Source organism: Panthera uncia, chromosome D2 (genome assembly GCF_023721935.1).
Source record: "Panthera uncia isolate 11264 chromosome D2, Puncia_PCG_1.0, whole genome shotgun sequence".
Lineage (NCBI taxonomy): Eukaryota > Metazoa > Chordata > Mammalia > Carnivora > Felidae > Panthera > Panthera uncia.
The window spans coordinates 22291492-22318765 of NC_064818.1; the positions used below are offsets into that span (position 1 = coordinate 22291492).

General features: G+C 39.5%; 1 protein-coding gene across 2 annotated transcripts in view; it reads left to right on the forward strand.

Annotated features, from left to right (window-relative positions):
- Positions 1-27274, forward strand: part of CABCOCO1 (ciliary associated calcium binding coiled-coil 1) — a 142538-nt gene extending 115264 nt beyond the window's left edge. For both annotated transcript variants that reach the window (XM_049645100.1, XM_049645102.1), the window contains exon 8: positions 1959-27274. In XM_049645100.1, the coding sequence (XP_049501057.1) occupies positions 1959-2033 (75 nt within the window). In that variant the 3' untranslated portion in view covers positions 2034-27274. The remainder of the gene's footprint in view (positions 1-1958) is intronic.

The following is a 27274-nucleotide window of genomic DNA, read 5'->3' on the forward strand; positions in this document are numbered from 1 at the left end:
CTAGTACATATCCATAGTCAAAAGAAATGAAATTATTAGTGGACATAGAACACATGAATTGAAAGTGGAAAGAATTAACTGTTTAGTTAGAGTAGTGCTTCCCAATCCTCTGGAATTGAGACAAGATTATTTCTTCAAACCTATATGGTCTAATATGTTGCATGCCAGAAAGAAACAAGAGTAACACATTTTAAAAATATTTCTCAAGGGGTCCCTGGGTAAGTCAGTTGAGCGTTAGACTCTTGATTTCGGCTCAGGTCATAATCCCAAGGTTGAGGGATTGAGCCCCGCATCGGGCTCCTGCTTAGGTTTCTTTCTCTTTCCCTCTGCCCCTCTCCCCCAGTTGCATTCGATCGCTCTCTCTAAAAATTTTTTTAAAAATTCACAAAGTCATACTAATGAAATATAACACTGGTGAATATACCACAAAATCAAGAGTTGGAATTAAGAATTTAAAAATTAGCATGTAATGTTAACATACTTAATTATCAATCACTTAATTTTTCAGGTAAAAACTAATACCCAAGGTAGCCAAGTGACTTGTCCAAGATTATGTAACTAAATTAATCCCTTGGTCTCCAGCTCCTAGACCAGTGCTCTTTACAGATCTACCAAAATCATGCCCAAGGGGATCAGTGACTCCTAAACAATGACAGAGTTCCTTTGTAACCCTGAGGACCAAGTTCATTCTTCCTTGCCTCCTCCACCCAAACACTAGGAAACAAAAAAGGAATACAATGGGAAACCAGAGGCCAGAGTTTGATAAAACTTGTAGGGCTTGATAAAACTTGAACCAAAGAAGAAGGATACTTTCATGAGGATCCAGAATTGTTGACACCAATGCCATCTTCTCAGAAATACTGATTCTTACCAGTGAAGTTGAAACAAAATCTCATCAGGTAAGGTAACCAGGGTATACATTTCGAAACTACCTGTTATGGTTGTACTTATAAATAAATAAATAAGAATGAAAATTTATATGTGGACCAAAACAGTATTTGATTTTTTAAATTTATTCTGTATAAATTGAAATAATAGATGTTTTCTCAAAATACAGTTACCCTGAGGACATCAAATTACGTTGCAGATGTTCACATTCTAAACTTCGAATTGCTTATTAGTACTTATGTGTATAAACTACTCCTCATACACGCGTAAACTTTTTTAAAATCCCCTAAACAAAACACTAGATTTACCACATTGCTTACCACTGGTTTCTCTATACCTAATTTTATTATCTATCATGAAAAAGGGAAGACATTTCCGGGACTACTAATGTTCAGATAATGTAAAAGGATTTCTGGAATTGTGCAGGTAGCAACGTCAGCCCACAGAATATCACTGCCAGAGGCTAAATGCTATCACAGCTGCAGCAAACACTAAAACCTGTCAGCAATCGCTTTACTTTTTTATACCAAAACTATACCACAAAGTGGCATAATTCCAAGAGTTATAATGTATGATGAATATTCTTAATTATCAGAATTGTTCTAATTGTGAGATTATTTGTGTTGTTATACCACAACAGAGGCTTTCCGGGATCCCATTTAGAATGTATTACACAGGAGACAAAAACATCATTGAACAGGGGTGGGGGTACCAACAAGAGCGCACTAACTGAGCCCAGAGCAGTTATTCTGATTCGGTGCTTATTGGTAAAGTCTGTCTGAAAATACAGATAAATTAGCCTATCTGCCAACACGAGGCTGTGTGAAAAATGGCTGTCCAAATACCACTTCCTGTTCGCAGCAGCCACGCTATACATGGGGAGTGTGCGGAGAAATATGATAGAGTGTTATCACATCACTACAGGCCGAAACACGGCTCTGTCTGCAAAACAGGAAGGTGTGTGAGGGATAATGTCTGTCTTTAGGCACTATAGTATGTCAAAACCGCAAAGACAATGTGCAGCAAAAGATAGCTTCATCATAACCACTTTTTTATGATTGTCTTCACAGACCGAGATAAACGAAAAGCTGCAAATACAGGAAGAGGCCTTCAATGCACGAATAGAAAAACTGAAAAAGGCCTGAGGACTTAGTGCAAGGAGAGTGATGCTTAAACTTCAGAGAAACAAATAAAACCAGCCAGAATAATAGACTCTCCAGAGCAGCAGATATCCTTCCTTTCGTTGGGAGAGGGAAACCAAGCCCCACTTTTTATTATCCTAAGTAATTAGAAAAGTATTGGCCCCATTTTGCTATCTCCTGTCCCATAACAGCCTCTGAATTTATTGCACTAAGTGTAATAAGAACATTCTGTATACAAGAGTTTGGAGAATTATATATAAAAATACAATTACTTTTACGATACTCCTTTGACATTTTGACTAATAAATGCTATTCATCTTCAGGGAGAATGAAGCCCACTTTTTTTAAATAAGGAAAAATAATAATAATTTTATCCATATTGACCCAATGAACTGCCACATTACTGGAGCCCTGTGAACAGATAACCACATGGCCAAGGATAAAACTTGCTAAACAATAGCAATTAAAATGCATATACTATGGGTTTTTTCCCCCTTAAATCGCTTGGTTTTCTTATTTAAACGTTTCAGTGTGAAACCAATTTTCTGAAATTATATAATGCAGTTTGAAACACTTTAATTTATTCTGTACCGTATTTGTTATTTCTAATCTTGTTACTCTCCCAGGAGAATACATGACCTATATAAAAAGAAGCAATGTATAAATGGTTATTAAAGACCAACCTATATATAGATTGTAAAAATCTTAAATACAAATCAAACTCACAGAGCTCTTAAAATGAACCATTATATTGCAGTAGAATGATTGAAAACATCTCAAGCCTTTAAATACCTTTATGAAAATATAATTTTAGAAGAAAAATATCCATTTGCCAATTGATTGTTTCAGGTTGGATAAATTAAATTAATTATGAGCTATATCCTTTCCAAATTTCTTAGACTTCAGAGTATCCTAGAATGGAGAACATTACTGGGAAGGGGAGAGTTCCTTTAAGAAATTCCCAGTTTATACCGGAACCAGAGGTACTTGGTTGAATATGTTCTATCTACATCCTAACTTTGGGCCAGACCTTACCTTCTCTATCAGTATCAGAGGGATTGCCCAAAATGTAGAGACAGATGTTGAGGTAGAGACAGATCTGACAGCATTTGATAGTTTTCTAACTGTGCTGATCAGTAAAGCCAAGAGTGGTCCTTAAGATAAAGCCATGTTTATTGTTCATCGGTTCCTAGTCTGGAAGGCCTGGAGATACACTGTGCTTCTTCCTTGAGCTGTCCTTCCCAGCTGAAAACATTGATGGCCACAGGAGATCAGTAGGAGGGCTTGTGAGGCTTGATTTTTCCAAGCAGTCTTTTCTCCAGGGAAAACAGAGGTGAAACTAGGGAAACCACAAATGGAATAAAGGAGCTCCTGGAAATCACCAAGCACAGCTTCAAATGCAATCATTGGCACAGAGTGGACCCGCATTTCTAATAAAGTGCTTATTTTGAACAAGAGTACCAGCAGTCTAAAAGTGAGCCACTGGCTAATATGTGACTTTGAACAAACTACACAACCTCTATTTCCTCATCTATTCAATGAGGATGATACTTATTTTTGAGGTAGTTATAAGGATCCAATAAATTCATATCAAAGGACATTTGCTGTCAGGTTTGGCTTCTGTTCGCCTCTTAGGATACCCGAAAAGGCACAGGCCATCTCTCATACCCACTGCCCAGATGTTTGATCAGCCTCTTTGCCAGAATTCCTGGCCTTCTCTGTCTCTCTATTGGCACCTGTAGACCAGTGTGTCCTCCCCTGGTAACCACTTTGCCACTGTGCCGCCTACATCTTTCATGCTGGAGGACCCCGGAGGTCTCTGTTGTTGCCTAACCCTACCCTCTAATAACAGGAGGAAGAGCAGCCATGGTAGCAGCAGCTCATTTCAATTAATTTTGAGTTTATAAAGGAATATATGCACTCAGTTAAAGACAACAAAAACGAAGTGCAGACAATGAAAAATAAATTTCACCCAAGCTGGGCACCCTCATTTCTCTCCCCACAAGCCAACTGCAGCTTCCAGTAAATTCTTAGAGAAGTATTTTTAACCCATTTAAACACTGGATGCTTGTAGAGAGTGATCTTTTTTAAAAAACGTAATTTGCATTGTTGTTTACTTTGGTCTTTTCATCAAATAATATATTTTGGAGATAATTCTACATTTTAATGACCATATAATATTTAATTTTATCAATTTCATAACTTTTAAACTAGTCCTATTGATGAACTTTTTATTGTTTCCAGTAATTTACTATCACAATGCTACATTGCCATTTTCATAAACACATGTGATTGTATGGTTCCTAGGAAGGGAAGTTTCTAGGTCAAATTTAGTGCCTTTAAAAGCTATTTCACCAACAGTGTATGAGAATGCCTATCTCTCTCTGCATTGTTACTGAAAACATGCATTGGCCAATTTCTTATCTTTGGTATTCTGATAGGTAGCACATAATGTCACACTGTTGTGTTAATTTGCTTTTATCTTTTTACTCTACACAAATTGAGCAACATTGGTATGTTTATAAGCAAATGTGTGTGTGTGTGCCTTTGCGTGTGTCTGTGTGTGTGTCTGTGTGTTTATCCTCTTAATAAGCCTAGGACAGAGAAAGATAGGTATTATTGGCCTCATTATATAGTTATAGAGTCTGAAGCTTAAAGAGATTATTAACTTGAACCAACTTGTACAATTACTACTTGATGGATGAGGGCTTCAAACCCAGGCCTGATCTATTTTATAGATGAGGAAGCTGAAACTCAGAAAATTTTTAAGTACTGTTCCCATGATCACACGACCAGTAAGTGGTAGAAACAGGTTTTGAACTTAGGCCTGTATGATCACAAACCGCACATTTTTCACCTTTATCTTCACTGAGCTCTCATTGTCAACATGAAACTGTGAAAAGTAAACACTGGACTTTCTTTTATTAGTTATTAGTTATAATAAAAGAACAAACTTGGGGTGCCTGTTTGACTCAGTCGGTTAAGCAACTGACTTTGGCTCAGGTCATGATTTCACGGTCTGTGGGTTCGAGCCCCACGTCAGGCTCTGTGGCTGACAGCTGGGAGTCTGGAGCCTGTTTTGGATTCTGGGTCTCCCTCTCTCTCTCTGCCCCTCCCCCCCCCCATTCACACTCTGTCTCTCTCAAAATAAACATTAAAAATTTTTTAAAAAAGAACAAACTCATCTTATCATTAGCATGTTAAGTATTTAGAAAAGTTATGCAAGAATGAAATGTACAACTCAGCTGTGTTCATTCATTCATTCATTATCATTCACTCTTTCATTCATTATCCAGTATATAGCCACTGAGTACCTACTATATCCCTGGGCATTTAGTAGTGAGCCAAACAGACTTGGTCTCTGCCCTGATAATCTATAGGGGAAACAGATACTGACTGTGATAAAGACAAACTTTGGGGAATTATGAGAGTATTGAACAAAGGAGTTTATCTAGTCTGGGAGGTCAGGAATGTGTCCCATGGGTTTTTACATTTGGGGACTGAGCAGTACATAGAATTAACTAGACAGAAGAAGGTGAAGGAAGGGGAATTTCAGGCAGAGAAGTATGTACAAAGTCCCTGGGACACAAGGAGAGGCTGAACAATTTAGCCATAGTCAGAGCTCTCCCAGGGTCCCGTAGACCACATTACGGAATTTCATTTTTAAACTAATAGCAATGGAAACTTGTTGATAGGTTTTAAGTAGAAATTGACACCAGATTAGTATTTTTTAAAAAGGTCATCTCCCTGGTGCTAGGACTTCTATCCATGGAGACAAGGAAAATAGTATTTTCATAGAAGGATTCCTACTGCTAATGATGCCAACCTCCACTTCTTAGCAATTCCTATGAGTGGGAGAAGTAAAGAAAAATTTTAACTTTTTTAAGTCTCAGGGTTCACTGACTCTAAGCAGTCTTTGGCACAGAGGCAGCCTTTTGAAGAGCCAATTAAAAACCAATACCAACCTATTACTTAGACAAGCAGCAACCTTTCTCTTACCATCCACAGGAAGATATCTTTCTTCCATCTGCAGGAATAATTTGGGGCACTTTTTTCCTCACCCCCATGATGAGTTTCAAAGAGAAAATATATTCATTATGTTATGAACAGCCACAGACTGCCACAATTTCAGGTATTTGCAGGCACTGTTGCGCCTAAATATAGCTGTGGAGTCATTTTTCCAAAATCCGAATATAAAGCCCCTATTTCTATCCTCCATTTGATTGGAACCATTCAACCATCCTGGTAGATAATAAGTTTGCATGTTCTTAGATTGCATTTCATTATGCTTCAGTTCCCCTAGAGAATAAACGTGCTCCTTTTCCCAACAATTGTAGAGGAGAAATACTTCTGACATCTCAAATTTCAGAGAGCCTCAGGAAGACGTCCCTCTTCTGGACATCAAAGTCTTTTTTTTTCCCCTTGGACATTGATTTGTTAAATAAGAGAAGTCAGTACTCCTTCATGGCAGCCAAAATACCTATTAATTTAAGTTTCCCAAGCAAAAAGGAATCTAAATCAAAATAATACCATCTTGTTGGAATTCAAATTCCAAAACAAAGAAAGAATACTAAAAATCTCTTTTGTTTTTAGGATCACTCCCTTTTTCATGGAAGCACCAGCTGTGGAGGTTGGCTTATCTCGTTTCTTGGTCAGAGCCACCAAAGAGTTGTGTGTTATTTTACTTAATTTTTAGCTTCAGAGAATGTTCACTGCAGATGTCTCCAATGGTCATTTGATGTTTATTTCTTCTTTTTTTTTAAAGTTTATTTATTTATTTTGAGAGAGAGACAGAGACAGAAACAGAGAGAAGGAGATAGAGAAAATCCCAAGGAGGCTCTACACTGTCAGCGTGGAAACCGACACAGGTCTTGAACCTGCAAACTATGAGCTTATGACCTGAGCTGAAACCAACAACCAGATACTTACGCAACTGAGCCACCCAGGTGCCCCAGCGTCTTCTTTTTAATATATTCAAGGCACTTTCTAGGTAGGACAAATGTAGGAAGATAGATAAGGTCCTTGACTTCCAGGAGTTCATAGAATAGATAAAGTTTATAATCTAGAAGCAGATGATACACAAGTGAACAAATAAGAGGATCTTAGATAACAATAAATGATGGTAATGATTAATACAAAGCCATGGGATAGAAGGCTCTGGGATATGGGAGAGGCACCTTACCTGGGGTGCTCTGAGAACTCTGGTTGGATGGGGTGACCTTCAAGCTGAAACCAGGGTAGGAAAAGAAACCAGCGATGGGCCACTCCATGGAACATTTGTTCCAGACAGCGAAGATAGCAAGTAAGGTGATATTGCCAAGTAGAACTTCTGATCACACAAAGCAGCTCTCAGAGGAGATGTGTATACCCAGGTCACACTTTTGATAAGTAACCTGGCTGGTTTGCAACCTTAGATCTCACATTCTTAATCCAGTACCTTCTCCACCCCATCATGTTGCCATGGTCATATTGCCTTATCTAAAAATATATATGCATAATCATAGCCACAAAATGCTTATTAGAATATCCCCAAATCCAAATAAGCCCACCTACTTAAAAGAATCTTGGTCCAGATCTCCCTTGCAGAAGAATTACAAATAAATTATGTAGATACTCTACTCCAAAAGAGGAGGACCGTAACTGCCATCATTATATGTGGGCTGTACATAGTGACTTCTTTCCAAAGAATTCAATATGGAAAGAGTACCTTACAGTTAAGAAACCTGGCAAATGCTACTTCTTCAGTATGATTAATATCAACATCAGTAGTCATAAATCATGTTGATGGCATATACACTTCTCCCCAAAATGCATAACCCTAGACTAATCATGAGAAGAACATCAGACAAAGTCCAATAGAAGAGCATCCTACAACATACCTGATCAGTACCACTCAAAACCATCAAGGTCATCAAAAATGAGGAAAGTGTGAGAAAATGTCAATAGCCAAAAGGAGCTTAAAGACATATGACAAGTAATGAAATGTAGAATCATGCATGTGATTCTGGAACAGAAAAAGGAAATGCAAAGACATATGAAGATGAACTTTACTTAACAAAATATACCAATATTGGTCCATTAACTGTACCAAATGTACCATACTAATGTAAGACAAGTAATAACAGTAATAATTAGTAATAATAGGAGAAACTGTGGGGAGGCAGGGGAACAGTATGTGGGAAGTGTCTCTCCTGTCTACTCAGTTTTTCTGTATATCTAAAACTGTTCTTAAAAATTATCTATTAATTTAGAAGAATCTATGTCAAAACAAAACAAAATTAATTAGAAGGAAAGATGCCCCCAGTCAGATTTCACCACTCGTGTAGTGACATCCCCTTTCTAGTGACACATGAAAAATCAGATAGAACCATCTTGCAAACTAGGAGGAAAAAGAAATGCTCATAAAGGTCCCATTTTTAAGAGAAACTGCAAGCATCATCAGTCTTGCCTCACCTTACCTTCTCAGTTCCATGGGTAGATGTTGAAACTTTCTAAAGGCGTGCATGACTCATAAAAGCAAGGGTATATTGGTTCCTTTTAAGTACCCAACTCCACAATATAACATGATAATATGGTCTATCAGCCAACCTTAAATAAAGAGATCAACCATTAATAAGATGGCTCCAGTCTCTCAAGCTGTTCTCAGTGAGGCAAATTTCCTCTAGATCCTACTAAGACTTCTCTCAATGAGCATTCCTTGTCTTATATAATATGGATATAATATGGAAATTGCTATTTTTAAATAGATAAAAGGAGAGAAGATAGATGATAGATAGATGATATAGGTAAGTGATAACCAACAACTTGAAATCAGGCATGGAAAATGATCTTCTGCCATTCTATCACCAAAAAAAAAAAAAAAAAAAAAAAAGGAGGTGGGGGTAAAATAGCTTGGATATTCATCCTTTTTATTGAATATCAATCTCAAAATCAAAAAAGTGGAAAAAAACCTGTTCTTACACCAATGAAATATTCATTCATTGTCAATACATGACCTTCATAAACCAAGTTTTAAGTTCAACCAAAATGAAAGTAACAGTGCTCATCTTCCAACTCCCTACAGAAGCTAATCTTACAACTATCAACAAAATGTTTGTGGATTTTATTTCCTTACCTTTTTCTGTATAATAACTAATACTATTATTTTTCATTAACCCTCTCCAATCTTCTTTTCAGTTGTTATTGGACTTTATGGATTAGCATAAAGTTTGCACTGAAACTCAAAATGAAACAATTAGTGTTCTCACTCTACCTTGCCAGACCCAGAACTTGCTACATCTGCTTAGGAAATGTAACTGAGTGATTGAACAAACTTCATGACCCACAGGATTCAATTTTCAAATCGTAGGACCATAGGATCATGGTGCTGAAGGTCTTAAACATCATCTAATTCAACCCTTTCACAATGAAGAAACTGAGGCCCTGAAAGGGAAGACTTTGTGATCACACAGTTAATTTGTGGCAGGGCCAAAAGTAGAATACAGATCTTCATTCATTCATTTATTCAAACATACTTATGTTCAACACATGTTTATTAAGTATCTTCTGTGGGTAAGAATCTATGCTAAAAGAGACATAATCGCTGACCTCGTGGGGTTTATAGTCTATTGGGAGAAGACTAGATTTCAATCAGTCACACAGGCAAAAAGCAAAAGAGTAATGGGTGGTTGGGGGAAAAAAAAAAAAAGATACACTCTTCTACAGTGAGAACTTATTTAGAGGATTTTGACCAAATCTAGAAAGGTTCCACTGGGAGAGTCACATTTAAAGGATCAATAGGCACTAATGAGGCAAAGAGGGGAGAAAAGGGTTTTCAGGCCAAGGAGACAGCCAGTGTGAAAGTCCCTGAGAAAAGGGAACACGGGAAGCAGAGAATGTGAAAAGGAGACTATGTGGCAGGAGCCTCATAGTGAGAAGGAATATCTTGCAAAATTGAAAATGCTTAGGTAAGAGGAGATTAGATTATGCAAAGCCTTGTATGTCAGGATAGTTTTGTCTTTTTCGGAAATATAATGAGGAGTTATTGAAAGGTCTTAAGAGATATGGGGCTTGTTGATGAAGGACAAGCACATTTGCACTGCGCACAGATGATTCCTATTGCAGTGGGGAGAGTGGAAAAGAGCCTAGAGAGGGTGGGATCACTCAGGAGACTCTTCCAGCCTACTGCTCTGTCTGTAACATCACATGCATGTCAGAAGCTGTCCACCAAAAACTGTTCTCCTAGAATGACGGGATTCCATTTCCCAGGTCACGTGGCAGTTGGGTGTGGCCATGTAACTAAACTCCAGCCGGTGAAATGTGAACAGAAGGAAAAGGCGCTACCTGAAGGGTATTGCTCAAGACCAGACAACTCCTCCCCCTGCTCTCTCTTCTGCCTTTCTGCCGGATGGCAGTGAGGAGAGTGACAATTTGAAAGTGATAGAGCAACTATCTGCCTAGGTTTCTAAATGACCATGTGGCAGGAGACACTTTCCCACCTGGATCACAAGTCCAGACTGTCTTATGAGGGAGAAATAAACTTCCATTCCTTCGAGTGACTTCATTCCTGGGTCTATCTGCTACAGCAATTTAGCGTGCCCTAATTAACTCCATTTATGTCTGTGTTTATGCATATGTAATATGTCTCACATTGGTCAATGTCTATAAACTGGGAAAACAACTAGCAAATTCATTAACTAGGGACCTACTTATAGTTTTATTACATAAGGTAATTATTTCTTAGTTTATATAAGCCCACGCCCCTTTCCTAGACTGACAGTCTATGAAATAATTGACTAAGCCTCACAAGTCTGATGAATTGCACACTCAGGAATTTCCCATGAGAGGACACACCTTAAATACTTTCTACTTTAAGAGAGGCCTGTAAAGTTTTAAATGTCTATGGTTAGCTGGGGATTACTCTAATATAATAAGAAAAGTATAAATAAGACTCTAAATTATTAATTTGCTAGTAGTTTTTCCTTTCAACCCAGGTTATTTCCGGAGCTGAAGTACTCTTTAATTCACTAAAAATTATTTACTAAATACCTCCACAGGAACTTGGCTAAGTCCCTTATTAGAGGAAGTATTGATATGTTGGGTGCTGTCGATATTAACCATATTTATTTCTAAAAATGAACATGTGTTTCTGAAATATTCTGGTTTGGATAGTAGATGGGTTAAAATAAAAGACACGCAGATCGTAGACAAAGTTGAGACTATAAAATTGAGATTCTGGGGCACCTGGGTGGCTCAGTCGGTTAAGTGTCCAACTTCGACTCAGGTCATGATCTCACAGGTTGTGAGTTCGAGCCCTACATCGGGCTCTGTGCTGAGAGCTCAGAGCCTGGAACCTGTTTCGGATTCTGTGTCTAACCTCTCTCTCTGCCCCTCCCCCACTCACACTGCCTCTCTCTTTCTGTCTCTCTCTCTCTCTCTCTCTCTCTCTCTCAAAACTAAATGAACATTATTTTTTTTTTTTTAATTGAGCTTCTGTCAGAGAGAAAAGCAAGAATGGCCATCGGGTAGGCAACCACACATCTGCCCATCCACAACATTTCATGCTTCGGAATATCCTACTGTTCTCAGAATTCTCAAATTCCAAATTTAGAGAGAGCAATAGATAGATGGATGACGGAGAGAGAGAGAGAGAAAGAGAGAGAGAGGCGGGGGGGGGGTGGGGAGAAAGAGATCTTGTCCTTCTTTCCAAAGATTATGCTACTGGTGCTGATTGTTACCTCTTATGGGTAGGTGTGGTTTTTTAAATGTTTGCCATGGAAGAAGCTACCTGCATTCCAACATGTCTATGAATAATAGCTAGAAATTTTTGAAACCAAACCTTTTCAGCTCTTAAGGTGCTAGATTCATATTGAATTATTATTACCATTTCCTTTCTGCTGAAATTTTGATGACATGGCCATCATTCATTCAACCAAGTGTGGCTATTTCAGATTCAGTTAAGTGTCTTTATTCAAGGTGTCCTCATAGGCTCCTTTATTTGTTAGAACTATTTCAAAATGAATAGCCAGATGAATCACGAGAGCATTGCAAAGCAAAACTCATGTCAGGGCTAAACTGAGGAAACAAACAAAAAGATGAGGCAATTACAGACTTGGGGAATTCTTTATGATACAATATTGAATGAAAAAAAAGGAAAAATCTATCATTTAATATGAAATGTGTTTTCTGCAGAAAATTTGATAGGCAAAGAAAAAGCATTCAAACAAAATGGAGGTTATCTCTTGGTGGTGAGAGTACTGGTGATGATTAAAATGTTTGTTGTATTTCCTATACACTTTAATTAACTTTATTTTTTTAACTAATGAGAAATAAACACTGCTTCTAACAGGTTGATGCTATACACTAGCCTGCATTGTCACTGCCCTTTTGCCAGCTTCTGGACCAAGCTGTTGGAAGCTTGGGTATCTTCCCTGTGCTATCTGGGAAACCATTAGAAAGCAGCAGGTACCGTTTGGACAAGGGGAAGCACAAAGAGCCACCCAAAAAGGCTACTGTTCTCAAAAAGCAATAGACACATTGCCCTTCTAGTCCTGAGACCACTTCTAGAGCTGGATTCCACAGAGGATTCTGTCAGGAGAAACTGCAAAATGGTGGGTATGTCACATTACCCCCCTGTGCCTCGGGTTTATTGTTTATAAAATGATTGACAATTGGTAAAAGGAGGTGACACGGAAAAGCCTTTTCCTAAAACTTTCAGATTTTCAAAAACTAGAAACTAGTCTTAAAGGAACACAGCATGTTAAAGAATGTCTCAAATTGGCTTAAAATTGAAAGACCAGATGTATTCTCATTTAAGCCAAGAATGAGACAAGGGGAGTAAGTAATGGAGTAACTGTATGAATACCTGTCTAATATCTGTCTCCCAGTCCAGGCTATAGCTCTAGGAGGGCAGGGACTGTGCTCTGTCTCCAACGTCTAGCATAGTGCCTGGCAAAGTAGGTACTTCATAAATATTTTGCAGAAGGGAGAGCAGAAAGCAAGCAGACTGACTGGCTGGCTGGCTCTTTTCACCACTGGCACTGAGCTTTTCCTACCACTACAATAAAACAACATATAGAAATTAAAAGTGTAATTAACACAAAGCTAAAATTACTATTGTTTTCAGATCATAAGATTATCTACATTGAAAGTCCATGAAACCCCATTCTAAAAAAAAAAAAAAAAGAAATCAGCTAAAAATAAATATTATTGATTTTTCCATAAATTAACAATGATTACAAAATATAATGGAAAAAAAAAAGTCTCTTACAGTAGTGACGCACATACCAAATACTTACGGTGAAAATAGGACATGTAAAGGACCTGTCTGAAGAAAAATATAAAACTCCCCTACAGGGCCTTTTTGCTAGATGCAATGTTTAAATATAGTAAAGATGTCTTTTCAAATGTAATTCCAGTGAAAAATCTCAGGGTTTGTAATTGCCAATGCTAGTCTGAGATCAACATGAATGCTGAAAGAATAGAAAGGGCAAGGGCTTTCCAATTTAAAAACATTACAAAGGTAAAATATTTTAAAGTATGGTGTTAGTGAAAAAATAACTGCCAAATTAGTGAAACAGAATAGAGAACCCTAAAATGGCCTTCATACCAAGAATTTGTTTTACAGCAAAATTTACTTGGGTGGCTGAGATGATGAATCTGGAGTCCCTCAGTCCTGAGATCCATTCCTAGACCTGCCCCCTGTAGATAAAATCAGTGTAAACTGTCTAAGTCTCTGTTCACTCATCTATACAATAGGGATAAAAATAACTCTAGTTTCAGGAGAGATGGGAAAATAAAGAAATCTACAAGAAATGATGCTGGGACAATAAACTGAGAAAAAAATGTTTATTTGTTACATATCCACGTTCTATTTGTTACATTTTACCAAGCATATCAGTAGGTTAAAGCATTCAATGCAAATGCAAATGTTAAAACTACAGAACAGCTAGAAGAAAGAGTAAATGATTCTTTTCCTAATCTTGTGATGGGAAAAGCTTTAACAAATAAAAGCAATGAAACAACATCACAAAGAAAGGCAAAAAGGAAAATTTTAACTACAGAAAAATTTTGAAGTGCTCCATGTGAAAGAAAATTCACCATAAGTTAAAAGAAAAAGAAAAAGAAAAAAAAATAAAAGAGAAAAACGCTTTCAGCAAGATGTATGACAGATATGGAATTAATAACTTTAATATATAAACAGCTCTTTACAATCAATACAAAGAATGCTAACAATTCAATAGAAAAATTTCAAAGGATCTGAACAACAGATTCACAAATGAGAGAATTAAAGAATAAATACAAATCGTCAGAATAATGAAAAAGTGTGTAACTTCATCAATTCTAGAATTTCCAAGGGCTATATATTTGATGTATTTAAAGTCAAAGAAATCAATAAAGGGAAATGCAGAAATGAAAGTATTTTGTGTGCTATTATGCCAGAAATTGTCTAAAAGTGACTCAAATAGCACTGTGCAACTCCCATTTAACCCTGACGTGTTAAGATGTACTTCAAAAATTTTGTTGAGATATTAGAACTCCTTTTTGGTAACATGCAGTATGCCGTTCACTCACTCTTTCTGCCATCTCATGTTGTTCTCTACTTTTTGAACACGGCACACATAGCTGTCACACCTGATCATTTCCACGTCATAAATATCAATGTGGATGAGCAAGAACTAAGTGGGTGATGAAAGATCTCTGAGGATACCTTGAAGAGATCTTGTTCTGAGTCTTGTGCTCTTACCACTAACTGTGAGCTAGGTCATGGAAGAGGCACATCAGTTGACCAAATGAAAGATGATTAAATCAGTGTTTTCCCTAGTGAGTTCTCAAATTCCTGTACCCAACTCCATCCCTTCCAAATCAGAAGGCAGGACCTAGAAATTGGCATTTTTAACAAGCACCCCAATTAATGCTTTCAAGTCCCTTCTAATGCTCCAAATTAAATATTCTGAAGGAAAAAAAAATATGCACGCTGAATAACAGTTCCACTCTGTATGTCCAAGAGTGACACCCACCTCAATTCTCAGATCCTTGTTATTTTTGAGTTAGTGTCTCTTTAGGTTTGTTCTCTCAATCCCATGCATCATATTACACTCATCGAAGCTGCCAGTCTTCGAAAGTGCTTTCAGAAAGCACATAAATTCAACCCCGACTCCTTATGATTCAGACATTTAATCACGTCATAAACTTAATGGAATCCAATTTGAATGTAGACACCTCAACAGCTACATTGCATTGAATTCACAGCCTTCATAAAATGTGGGTCTCAAAATGAATCACCAGCCTAATGAAAAGTTCAGGAAAAAATGCTGCCCTCTCATTGGTCACTGTCCTGGGTCTTCAGCCGCCAGGAAAAGGACCGGAGCTGTCAACACAACATTGTAGCCCAGGCAACCAGCCATGCTACTGGGAACTTTTCAACACTTTTAAAAAAATAAATACAAGTTACTATAGAAACTTTCAGATGCTTTCTAGATTGTTTGGACAGCCCATGGCTTATAACAGTAATGATGCCAGGGTTAGACTTCACCTGTCAGTTTAGGACCTCCCATCATTAACAGTCCAGAAATGGGTTGCTTTGGAGGTTCTCCAGACCCTTGCTTGATTGCCTCCATAAAGGGTGTCCCTTCAGTGGTGAATGTTCTCTGGGTAAGAAGAAATAGGAGCCCCGGGGTGGCTCAGTTGGTTAAGCGTTGGACTCTTGGTCTTGGCTCAGGTCTTGATCTCAGGGTCATGAGTTCAAGCCCCACACTGGGCTCCATGCTGAGTGTGGATCCTCCTTTAAAAAAAAGAAATAAAGATGTGCCTGGGTGGCGCAGTTGAGCATCCAACTCTTGATTTCAGCTCAGGTCATGATCCCAGGGCCATGGGATCAGGCCCCATGTCAGGCTCTGTGCTGAGCATGGAGCCTGCTTAAGATTCTTTCCCTCTCCCTCTGCCCCTCTCCCCCACTTGTGTGCTCTCTCTCTCTCTCTCTCTGTCACTAAAATAAAGAATAAAAACTAAATTTTTTAAAAGAAGAAAGAGATACTATGTTTCCAAAACTCCAACAATTCATGACTTAAACAGGAAATAAAAATACAGCTGGCCCTACAAACACCCAGAAATGGTCTCAATGATTTTTGGCATCCACTAGGTGAAGACATCTGGGTGACCACTTCTGAGCTTTTGATCCAGATGTTTAACCATAGTGGCAACTCAACTTTGCACTGAAGCTGAGTAACGTTTATAGTTACTACAGAGGTATCTGTGTGCACTCCTTTTATTGGGAATGTCTTGTCACATTAGCTTTTCTACCGTGGGTAGGGTGGCTTTGCCTGAAAGAACCTCAGGATCTGCAGAATCACTGAGACCAACCTTCTCAATTTTCTCTTCTTTCTCTTCTTTAAGCTTTTGTTGTCATCACTAAGTGGAAGGGAGACAAAATCCTTTCTTAATTTTTTTTTGAGGACAGCTGATGGAATCTACCCATTCTTAAAAAGTTATAGTTATTTACCTGAAGTAGGAACCTTGTACATAAGGGAAGGAGGCAGGACTCTCAAATGTCTTGTATACTTTTTGAGTCTAATATGCTGAACTGCAAATTTAATCCACTGAAGTGGTTTCATGCAAACACTCCTCTCAAATTCCTTTTGTACAAAATCTTGATGCATAATGTATAGAGTCTGAAAATGGATTAAGCTACATTTGGAGATGGTTTGAATTTTTTTTTAAGCAAGCAAAAACAAGCAGCTTTTTGTTGTTGCCTCATTTAACCCTTCCTGCTCAAGCAATCACACATGGATTGTGTCTTCTCAAAGCTGCCTTCTACACAATATTTCTTGTCTTTTTTTTTTCTGTCAAAAAGTTTGAAATGTAAGAAGTTTTAATTAGAAATTTGAAGAGTGAATTAGACTCATTTCCCTCAGATTTTCCAACTAAAGCAAGCAAATAGAATGGTAAAACCTTCTGATTTACTTCTGGAAGATAATTTAGCAACTGAATAAGCAAATGAGTGGAATCTTACTGAATAAAATGTTTCCTGGTACTCCAGATCTTAATTACCCTGAGGACTGTGGCCATAGATGGAATGCTCGGTCTGCATGTTGTTGGAAGAAGGTGTGGTAAACACTCAGAGACACATTTCTGCCAGTGCCAATCAGGGCCAAAATGGTGGAAAAGGAGACAGCCAGGGGGAATTGCCAAAGCTTTTAAAGAATCACAGATACTTGGCTACAATCCCACAACTTACGTACCAATGAGTCAATACATTTGTAATGCTCTGCTTCATCATTTGCTTATTTTTACATATCATTTGAATATTATGTAAATTGTACTGAAAAGAGAGTTGCCGCTGGAATGAGATTTTGGCTGAAGCCCTAAGTTGACCCGATATAGTTATGTGACCTTAAACTCACTTGCTCCTTCCAGGTTGTGTTTCATCATCTGTCAAGGAAGGAGAATTACACTCCTGTAGCTACCCACCTGTATCTGGTCCATGGGGAGAGATGGGTGGGAAAGTACTTTGTCAAGCCTCATAGACATAGCTGAATTCTCTGTTTTGCATTGTCTTCTGAGAAAATGTTAGCATCCTTGGCTCTTCTGCCTCATCCTTCTTCATCCAGGTTTCTCCAAAGGGTGAAGAGAACAGGCTGTTCTGAGGGAGACTTGCAGCTGGCACAGCTGGCCATTTTATGGGGGGCCCCACATACTGAGTCCCAACAGGAGCTTTCTCGCTGGCAAGGCTCCACCCACAACATACAAAAATTGGCTTCGGATCAATACAGAGAACCAACACTCCCTGGGGCCCAACATTACCTACGGCCCCCATTCTGAATCCTCACCTGGACCCACCTTTTTTCTGACCTCATGACTAGCCTTTTCTGCTGTTATTTGCCTCACCTCTCCTGTTTCCTAGATCATTCTAGTTATCTGGTTTGGACCTTTTGATTCTCTTCTCCATCATGATTCAAATGAGTCACTCACATTCCCTTTAACTTAGTCCCAGAACCTTACAACCCCAGCCCCATGAACAGACTAAGAGCAGGTTTTAGGGGCAGGTGTAAAAGCTAGATGTGCCTCCCAAGACAGACAACCTAAGGGTTTCTGCCAGCACTACAGACATTTCCTCTTTTGTAACTATAGACTTAGAACAATTGGACAATTTCAAATTCTATACAACAGGTACCTTAGGGGAAGGTGACAGAGGAAAAGGAAGAGTTTTTCCCCCAATTCACCTCATCTTCCTACTTTAAATGCTACCACACAGTAGCATATGTGAAAATACAGAGGAATCATCTCCTGTTTGTGCCTCTCCATATAGAACTTGATTTGTCGGTTGCAGTGTTGATTGGGAAGGGAAGACTAATTTAAATTCAAATTTATTCTCCATGACTTCACAATAATATGAACTTTACTAAACATTTTTTTTTGTTAATTTCTACAATGTAGTAAGAGCAAGACCATGCCTGTCTTGTTCATTGGAATATCTCAAGGACCTAGCACACAGAAGGTGTTTAAAAAATATTTGTTGCCTGAATGAATACATAAGAAGAAAAAACAAAGTAATATTTGAAAGATTTCTTATTACCTGATGCTGATAGAGAGTAAAGTTAATGATTTAGAGAACAAGTATGCAGCAGTACTGCTCACTAATACCTTTTAAAATGTGTTGATACTCATAAATCCAAAATAAACGACCTGTAAAATCACTTAAGAAGAAATAATACGCATTTAATCAGGCTTCCAGAGGAAAGTCTCAGGAAAAAGCTGAGAATTTCAAGAATTATTAAATCCCTTCAAATTCAATCACTGGCCGATCACAGACACGCCACATGTCCCTCTGCCTGCAGGGCTGTCCCGTTAGGCAGTCCTGCTCAGCCCTTCGTTATAAAACTCCCAAATTACAGCCACCTCCTGGAGCCAGAGGGAAAGGCTTTGGATCAGCTGCAAAGGGTAAGTCCCCTTACAGGTCTACCCAGCACGTGTTTCCACCTTCCACAGAGGGATCTGAAGTAAAGGGGGAGAAATTGAACACATCACCCACCCCCTAAAGCCAGCATCTTCAAAGTCTTACACACGGCTTTAGCTTCAAGTCAAAGGGCTCTTCCTCTGGCAAATAAAATTCAAAATACTGTGAAATGCCAGTCTGTGCCTCTGCTTTATAATCCTGTTGAAGTTTTTGGAATTTAACAGTGTTCTGGTACCTTCCGTTCCATCCTGGATTTTACCTCTTAGTCTGCTAATGAGAGTTACTTTACCTTTCCCAGAGTTTGATTAAGGTCCTGAGGGTGGTAGTAAAATGGATCCATCTTTTTGTTACAAACTCAATTAGCAGAAGTTGGAATTGCTCTCTTCAACAAAGTTAAATAAATTGTTAATGAGAAATTTACCTTCACTTGATTCGTTAGTTGCCTTATTAGCTTGGAGTCAACACTATTAAAGGAGAAGATGTTTATTAAAGCTTAAGGTGTTTGCTGGATTGAATGTTAAAAAGAAGATGGCGGGCTAGCACTACTGACTGCCTGCTTCCAAAACCCGGAGGGATTTCCATGATTCATTCAAAATGAGTAACTCTGAGCTTTCATTTGGGATCTCCTCATCAGGGAAACAGAGATTTACCTGGTAGGTAAAAAAGTGCCACACACTCCTGGGTAACATCCAAAGCTTCTCTTTTCAGCCACTGTGGTGGTTTTCTTTTTCTTTTCTTTTTTTTTTTAATATGAAATTTATTGTCAAATTGGCTTCTGTGGTGGTTTTCTAAGTCAAATAGACATAGACCTGAAGGGAGGCCACTCAGCTGCAGGTGAATCTGAACACCTTGCCTCCCCTGGTAAGGAAGGAACCAAAACATATTGGAGGAGGTCCTTGAGGGAACTTGACCACCAGCCTACTTGTGAACTGGACCCCGACAATCAGGGGCTCCCCACCACCTCCCCTGTCCTTGGAACAAAGATTCTACCCATTGTTCCCACACTGGGAGCCAGTTTTAGGGAAATAGCCTTGAGAGAACAATATGTTGTTGAGACCATCTGGACAGTATACATGACTGAGCCCAGTTAAGACCTCTATTTTAACTTTTAAAGATTCTGGCAGTAGGGTACAGACATCTACTCATTTTGCAGTTTCCCAAGACAAGCCTCATATGGAAGTTCCCTTGTTTACTAAATATTCCACCTATCCATCTGGAGTGGTTTGCCTCCTTCTTGGGTCTCTCCTTGCCCTCCTCATATGGGAACCAGTTTTCAAGCCAACACCCCCACCGTAAATGTCAAGGGCATAGGAGAAGGAGGTTATTTACTCAAATAAGTTTATAAGCAGATCGTAAAACCACCTATCCAAAGAAAACCATAATGTCTCCCTGATACTGCATTTACTGATAACTGGGACTAGGTCTAGGCATAGTTGTGAGGTCAGTCAAAATTGTTTCCAGTCCTGGGGTGCCTGAGTGGCTCAGTCGGTTAAGCATCTGACTCTTGATTTCGGCTCAGGTCATGATCTCACAGGGCTCTGCACGTTGACCATGTAGAGCCTGGTTGGGATTCTCCCTCTCCTCTCTCTCTCTCTCTCTCTTTTTCTCTCTCTCTCTCTACCCCTCCTCCACTTGTGCTCTCTCTTTCTCAAAATAAATAAATAAATAGAAAAAAACTTCTCCATTTCTCTCTCAAAAAAGCTTCCCTGCATTCCCACCATATAGCTCCTGTGGTAGAATCTTCAGGCTGGTTCACTCTAGTCCATCTGTACCCCTTCATTGACATTGTATGGCCCTGCAGAGGCTGACAGGCTAAGTGGTATCATTTCCCAGAGTGCTCTACAGTTTGGGTTCCACATGGGACCTAGCTTCAGCCAACGAGACACTCCTCCAGGAAATGTGGAAGTAGACTTTGAGGTGGGAGCTACACTAGCCAGCAAGTGTAGAGACAGGTGGGAACTCTAACAGATTCTCCAGGGTCCAACCCCTAGCACCGTGGCTACTGAGAGGCCAGCAAAGGGCATGTGTTTTGCTGGTGTGGGCTGGAATAGACACAGTGAGGTACAATAGTCAGCAGTTGTGGGGATGACTTTCTAGATCGTGGCAGAGAGAGCAGCTCCTCTCTGGGCAGGTTCTGGGGTGTTGATCTAGGGTGTGATTCCTGGACATCTGGCTGAAGGATTTCTCCTCCAGCTCTTCTAGGGGTTTTTGTAAACTCTTGATTCTGTCCATGAACTCCATTTCTGCTAAAAATAGCTAGACTGGATTCTGTTACTGCAACTAAACTCTGACAAAGACACTTCCTTCCTACACAGACAACCAAGTGCCTTATGTTTTCAGATGAAATGAGTTGACAAATTAATTCACAATAAGGTAGTTAATAACTAAAAAAGTAATTTCTCATGGGTACTTGCCTCAACCCAAGCAAAAGGATTCTAATGGTAAATTTCCAAACATGGATGGTTTACAATGCTGATGAGAATGTTTTGTTCCTAGACAGGGAAGTAAAGGGTTTTTAAACTGCAAAGTAGTTGTTGCTAGTTGTTAATGATGATGGGGATGACAGTGGTGATGGTGATGTTTAAAAGTGAACCCAATTTGTAAGGCTCACTGGGCTGACATCCCCAACCCTCCCCCCTCCCACTCAATCCTCTAACCAGGGCAAGAAACACCCTGGTCACCACCCAGCTTCTCATCCCTCACTGCAGATATGTCAGAGAGAGCACTCTATGAAGTCATGACCATCCCTGGAAAGAGAAAACTTTCATCATAAGGGGATGAACAAGAATCTCTCTGAAAGTCAATAACATACTCTCAGAGAGAAGACAAAGAAATGGGCAGGTGAAGAACGGGCAGTTGGAGGGAAAGATGATCAATGAAGTTCATCTGCACAGCCAGAGATGCTCCTGGAGCAGCCACTCTGTGGAGGCGCTACCCCAATATTTGTGGAGCTCACAGTACAGGGGAAAATAGGAATTGCCATTTCCCAATCACCTTCTGTGTGACGGACTTTTCTCCATTAATTTCATTCACTCGACAAACACTTAGTGGTTTTCCTTTTATTGTAGACACTGATGAACAAACTCCATTTCCTAATCCTTTACAGGGGGAACCAGATAGGACACCAGTACTCACACAGAATTTTCTCAACTGTAATTGGGGCAAGTGCTACAAAGGAAAAAACCATAGCACCCTATCTGATGGGGGAAGGGGGTTAGCATAACTAGGTCTTGGGTTTTGTGGAATATTTCCCAGAAGAAAAGCCATTCCAGTTGAATCTTGGGGGCTGCACACAAGTTAGTCAAGTTGAAGGAACAGCACCAGCAAAGGCCCTCAGGTTGGAGGAAACTTAAGTCAGAGAGGTACATATTATTATCCCCAGTTTACACACGGAGCAATAGGGACGTAGAGATTAGGTAACTCTCTAAGGTTATGTGGACCGTAGGGCAGTATGACCTCAAAGAGAGCCTCCTTACATATAATCCAGCATCCGTGAGAGGTAGAGACAAAAATACCACGCAGGCTTTAAAAACAATTTTCAGGGGACCCTCTCAAGCCTTTCAAGGCCACCCCTCCTCCTGAAGGAGATGAGGACAGATTTTCATTTTCTCACTCTATTGGGCTCAAGATTAAATTAAATGAAAAACCTGCTATTTCAGACGCAAAAGTCCTGGGTGCTTTTCGGGAATGCAACCATCTTCCCGCCTCCCCAGGGCCTTTCATACCATTATGGTGCAGTCCCAAGCTATCAATGATCGTAAAAAAGCGGGGCTTTGCGGTAGAGGAAAGAGGCTATTCACGTTGTTCCTGAATTCTATAAAAGAGAGATCTTTTGATCTTTGAAACAGCCAAAAGGGCAGTTTGATCTTCCTCAAACTCATTTATTTTAGATTCTTGCAAATTTCTTTTCTTTAGGTTTACTTCCTTAGAAAACTCAATATTCAATTGAACAGTGACTTTTATATATTGAAATGCAATATTGAATAGCTGAAGCCTAATAAATGCCATCCTGGCTATACAGGATATTTTAAAAGTCATAAAAGGGCCGATTGAGCCTGATCCAGGCAAAGATGACAAAGCGAATTCAATGCTTCTTTTGAAAATGAGTCATGGTCAGAAATACTCACTTTGACCAAAAGCATTTCTTTGAATGCCAGAGGTAAATTTGCTCACTTTCATTTTCTGCCTGGATTTCAAGTCAGCCCTGCAGAACTGAACAAAATCAACTCCGAGAGGCCCTGGCAGCTGTTCCAGATGTAAACGTGAACAGGATCGTGAGGTTGGGCCTATTCCCTTCAATGTCTTATTTTCAAATTATGCAGATGATATTCAGATATGGATGGATCACGCTTTGTATATTTTTTTCAGAGAGGAGTAAATCATTGCTATTTTCTGCTGCTTTAACATTCCCCAGGACCACCCTTCCTTTTACGTAGAAAAAGGATGTTTTATTATCACAAGCCTCCAAATTACTGGCAAAGGGAGAATCTGACATATGTTCCCAGTCGTGGGGGACTCGGGGGAGGACAGACACAACATACTCAATCGATTAGCCAAAAGGAACAGCCTTTGATGTCAGGGAACCTTTCCAAATTTCATTTAAGACTCAAACAATCTGTGGGAAATCAAAGTTCTCAATCAGAACCTCTGCCCCACTCCTCTGGGTGCAGCAGTGGCTGGAGTAACTTTTGTTTTAACTGTTTGTAGATGATGACCCAGTCTGAGGTTGTGTTTGCCCCACGGCCCTTTCAACACTAGGCTCTTTCAGAAGACAGATAGCTTCGTTCTCCATTTTCTTCTTGTCACATGCCCCTTTTGCCTCTTGCATGTGTGTTTCAGGAAAACCCAGATTAGGACTGCTGAAGAGCCATTGTCTTGCAGGACTCCCTCCTAGGTGTGACCTTCAAAGAAAGTCTGATTGTATAAAGTATTACAGGAATGTCTATGTTTTCTCCATTCCCAGTATCAGTAGAAAGGCAGATCTGAATAATCGGGAAAGCAACTGGGACTAGGAGAAGCAGGATGCCCCATGGAGGAGGAATGACAGCCATTTGGAAGGAGGGGAAAGAGAAAAAGGAGGAACCACAGATGCATGGAAGGATCTGTGTCTCACTCTCAGAAATAGCAAAGTCAGGAGGAGGAGCTGAATGTGGTGTCAGTTTAGAGATCACGGTTTAGATTTCGAATAAATTTGATTTTACGTGGTTCTTTGGGTATCAGAGCAGAAATATCAAATCTCAGGCACTGCCTACGAGCCTGGATTACTTCGCTATTTGGAGGCAGATGTTTCTCCTATAAACAAGAACATGAGAAGATTCCAGAAAGAGATTCCTGAACCTTTGCCTGCTCTGCACTGGTTAGATCACTTCCAGGATACCGCACCACCTTCAGTGTTGATATTACAATTCTGTTCACCTAAGCACCGCCAGCTCCTCATGCTGTCTTCTAAATATAGACCCTAACTAGCTGGAGTTTCCACAGGAGTGGTCAAGATGATAAAACGCCTGGACAGCAGTTAATACCCTAGAGATGTTTAGCCCAATGAAGAATGACTCAGAGAAGTTAAGACAACACTGAAGATCTGTCATGTGAGGAGGGATTTGATGGGCCCTTTTTGTTCTAGAAGCGAGGTTCTGTGGAAGCAATAAGGGGTAGGGAGATAAATCTTCACAATGACAGAAATCCCAAACAATGCCTGGCTAAAGTAGTGGGTTTCCTATCATCCTTCCTATCCTTTGACACTCCGTCAAAAGCTGGATGTCCTTCACTTGGAAAGAAAGTTGTTGAAGAAAGAATTTTCACATTCCTGGATAATATTGGCACTGTAAGGCACCCTCAGTGTCACATAGTCCAAGTGTCCATGGGGTATAAGAAAATCCTGACAATCCCCCTTAGTATATACTTTCAAGTATACCAATAAGTATATACTTTCCTTATGGTGTCAGGATTTTAAGAACAGAGCTCCTGGGTGGCTCAGTCAGTTAAGCGTCCAACTTCAGCTCAGGTCATGATCTCACAGTCTGTGAGTTTGAGCCCCGTGTTGGGCTCTGTGCTGACAGCTCAGAGCCTGGAGCCTGCTTCACATTCTGTGTCTCCCTCTCTCTGTCCCTCCCCCACTTGGGCTCTGTCTTTCTCTCAAAAATAAACAAACATTAAAAAAAATTTAATTTAAAAAAAAGGGATTTTAAGAACATTCTTTGGGAGCCAGTTATAAAAGCGGCTTCAGTATCTCAGAGTCTTTTGATTTGAGTTGTTTTCCATCTTGAGACAATCAAAAACAATTCCTGCAAAAGAAAGTCTCTCTTGATCCAACAATCCCATTCTGGGTATATATCCAAAGGAAATAAAGTCAGGATCTTGAAGAGGTATCTACTGTCCCATGTTCACTTCAACATTATTCACAATAGCCAAGATATGGAAACAACCTAGCTTCTGTTGACAGATGAATGGATAAAGAAAATGTGATATAGATAAAAGATAGATAGATAGATAGAGATATATATACAACAAAAGATTATTCAACCATAAAAAAAAAAGGAAAACCTGTCATTTGTGATAACATGGATGAACCTACAGGACATTATGCTAAGTGACACAGGCCAGACACAGAATGACAAATATGACCTCACTTTTATGTGCAATAAAATAGTTGAACTCATAGAACTCAAGAATCGAATGGTGCAGGGGCTCAGGGGTGGGGGAAATAGGAAAATGTTGATCAAAAGGTACAACTTTCATTTATAAGATGAGTAGGTTCTGGCCATTTAATGTGTACTATGGTGACTAGAGTAAATGATGCTGTATTGAGGGGTACCTAAGTGGCTCAGTCAGTTAAACATCTGACTCTTGATTTCAGCTTAGGTCGTGATCTCATGATTCATGGGATTGAGCCCCACGTTGGGCTCCACGCTGTCAGTGCAGAGTCTGCTTGAGATTCTGTCTTTCTCCCTTTGCCTCTCCCCCACTCATGCTCTCTCTCCCTCAAAATAAATAAATAAACTAAAAAAAAAAAAGATGCTGTACAGAATACTTGAAATTTGGTAACAGAGTACATCTTAAGTATTCTCACCACCAAAAAAAAAAAAAAAAAAATGTAACTCTGAGGTGACAGACGTGTTGATTAGCTTGATTGTGGTAATCATTTCCCAATGCATACACCTATCAAGCTATCACATTGTACACCTTAAATATATACACTTTTATTTGTCAATGATACCTCAGTAAAGCTGCAAAGATATACAAAAAAGTTTCTCTTGGGGATGGGAACTATCCACAGCTTAAAAAACAACGGTGGATAATTAATGTCCACAACAGAACTTGAATTAGAGGCTACCAAGCAGCTCAAAGACAAAATTCGGCACTGAGCTAACTGAATATACATAGACATGCCCACACCTGTTTCTAGGGCTGTTAGTTCTCCAGTAGGCATTTGGGGAAAGGAACTGTGTTTGTTTGTTGTTGTTGTTGTTGTTGTTGTTTTCCTTAGAAGCAAATGGGGGCTTCCCTTCATTTCCTTAGAGAATTTTAAAACAAATTAACAACAACAACAAAACAATACCTAGATATCTAGTCACTCAGAAATAGGTGTCTTACAATCCAAGGCCTAGAACATAAGGTAACATGTTTCAAGAGAAACATAAGATATAAAACAGGTAATTTCATTCAAGGCACGGTAATAAAAATCAAAGACAAAACGGCACCGCCGGCGTCTGAGAACAGGCACGTGCTCGGCATCCAGGCTAACATTGGTTTGAATAACAGTAGTGTGACAAGATTGCCTTTGTCACTCAGTTAGCGCCTCCTGTCTCCTTTTATTCACTTTGCTGCTTTCCGGTTGTAATTTTATCAGGAGATTGAATCAAGCTGTAGACTTCTTATGGAATAACACCCACAGACACTCACCCAAGAGTAGTTTGGACAAAGTTTCCTGTGCCAGGAATAAAAATGTTGGAATTGAAAGAGAAGTAGAACCAAACAGAAATATAGAAATGGCAGAGAGGCTACCCACTTAATTAGAGGGGGGGAAAATGATCAGGCAAGATACTCGATATCGCAAGAAAAATGGAGGAACGTGGCCTCAAATAAGTAGGACCCGCCTTCCTAATGGCATTTTCCCCATTCCGCTGCGAACCTCTGCAAGACGGACCATCTGCCATCTGCTCCAGTGAGAGTGTGTCACCCAACAGAATGGGTTTATTGGCCCAGCTGTTTGTTGTACTCATTAATTCGAGGACAAAAGAAAAGAAAAAACCTTCCAACGTAGAAGTCAACACTAATCTCGGTGGCTGCCACCCTTAAATATCCAAAGAAC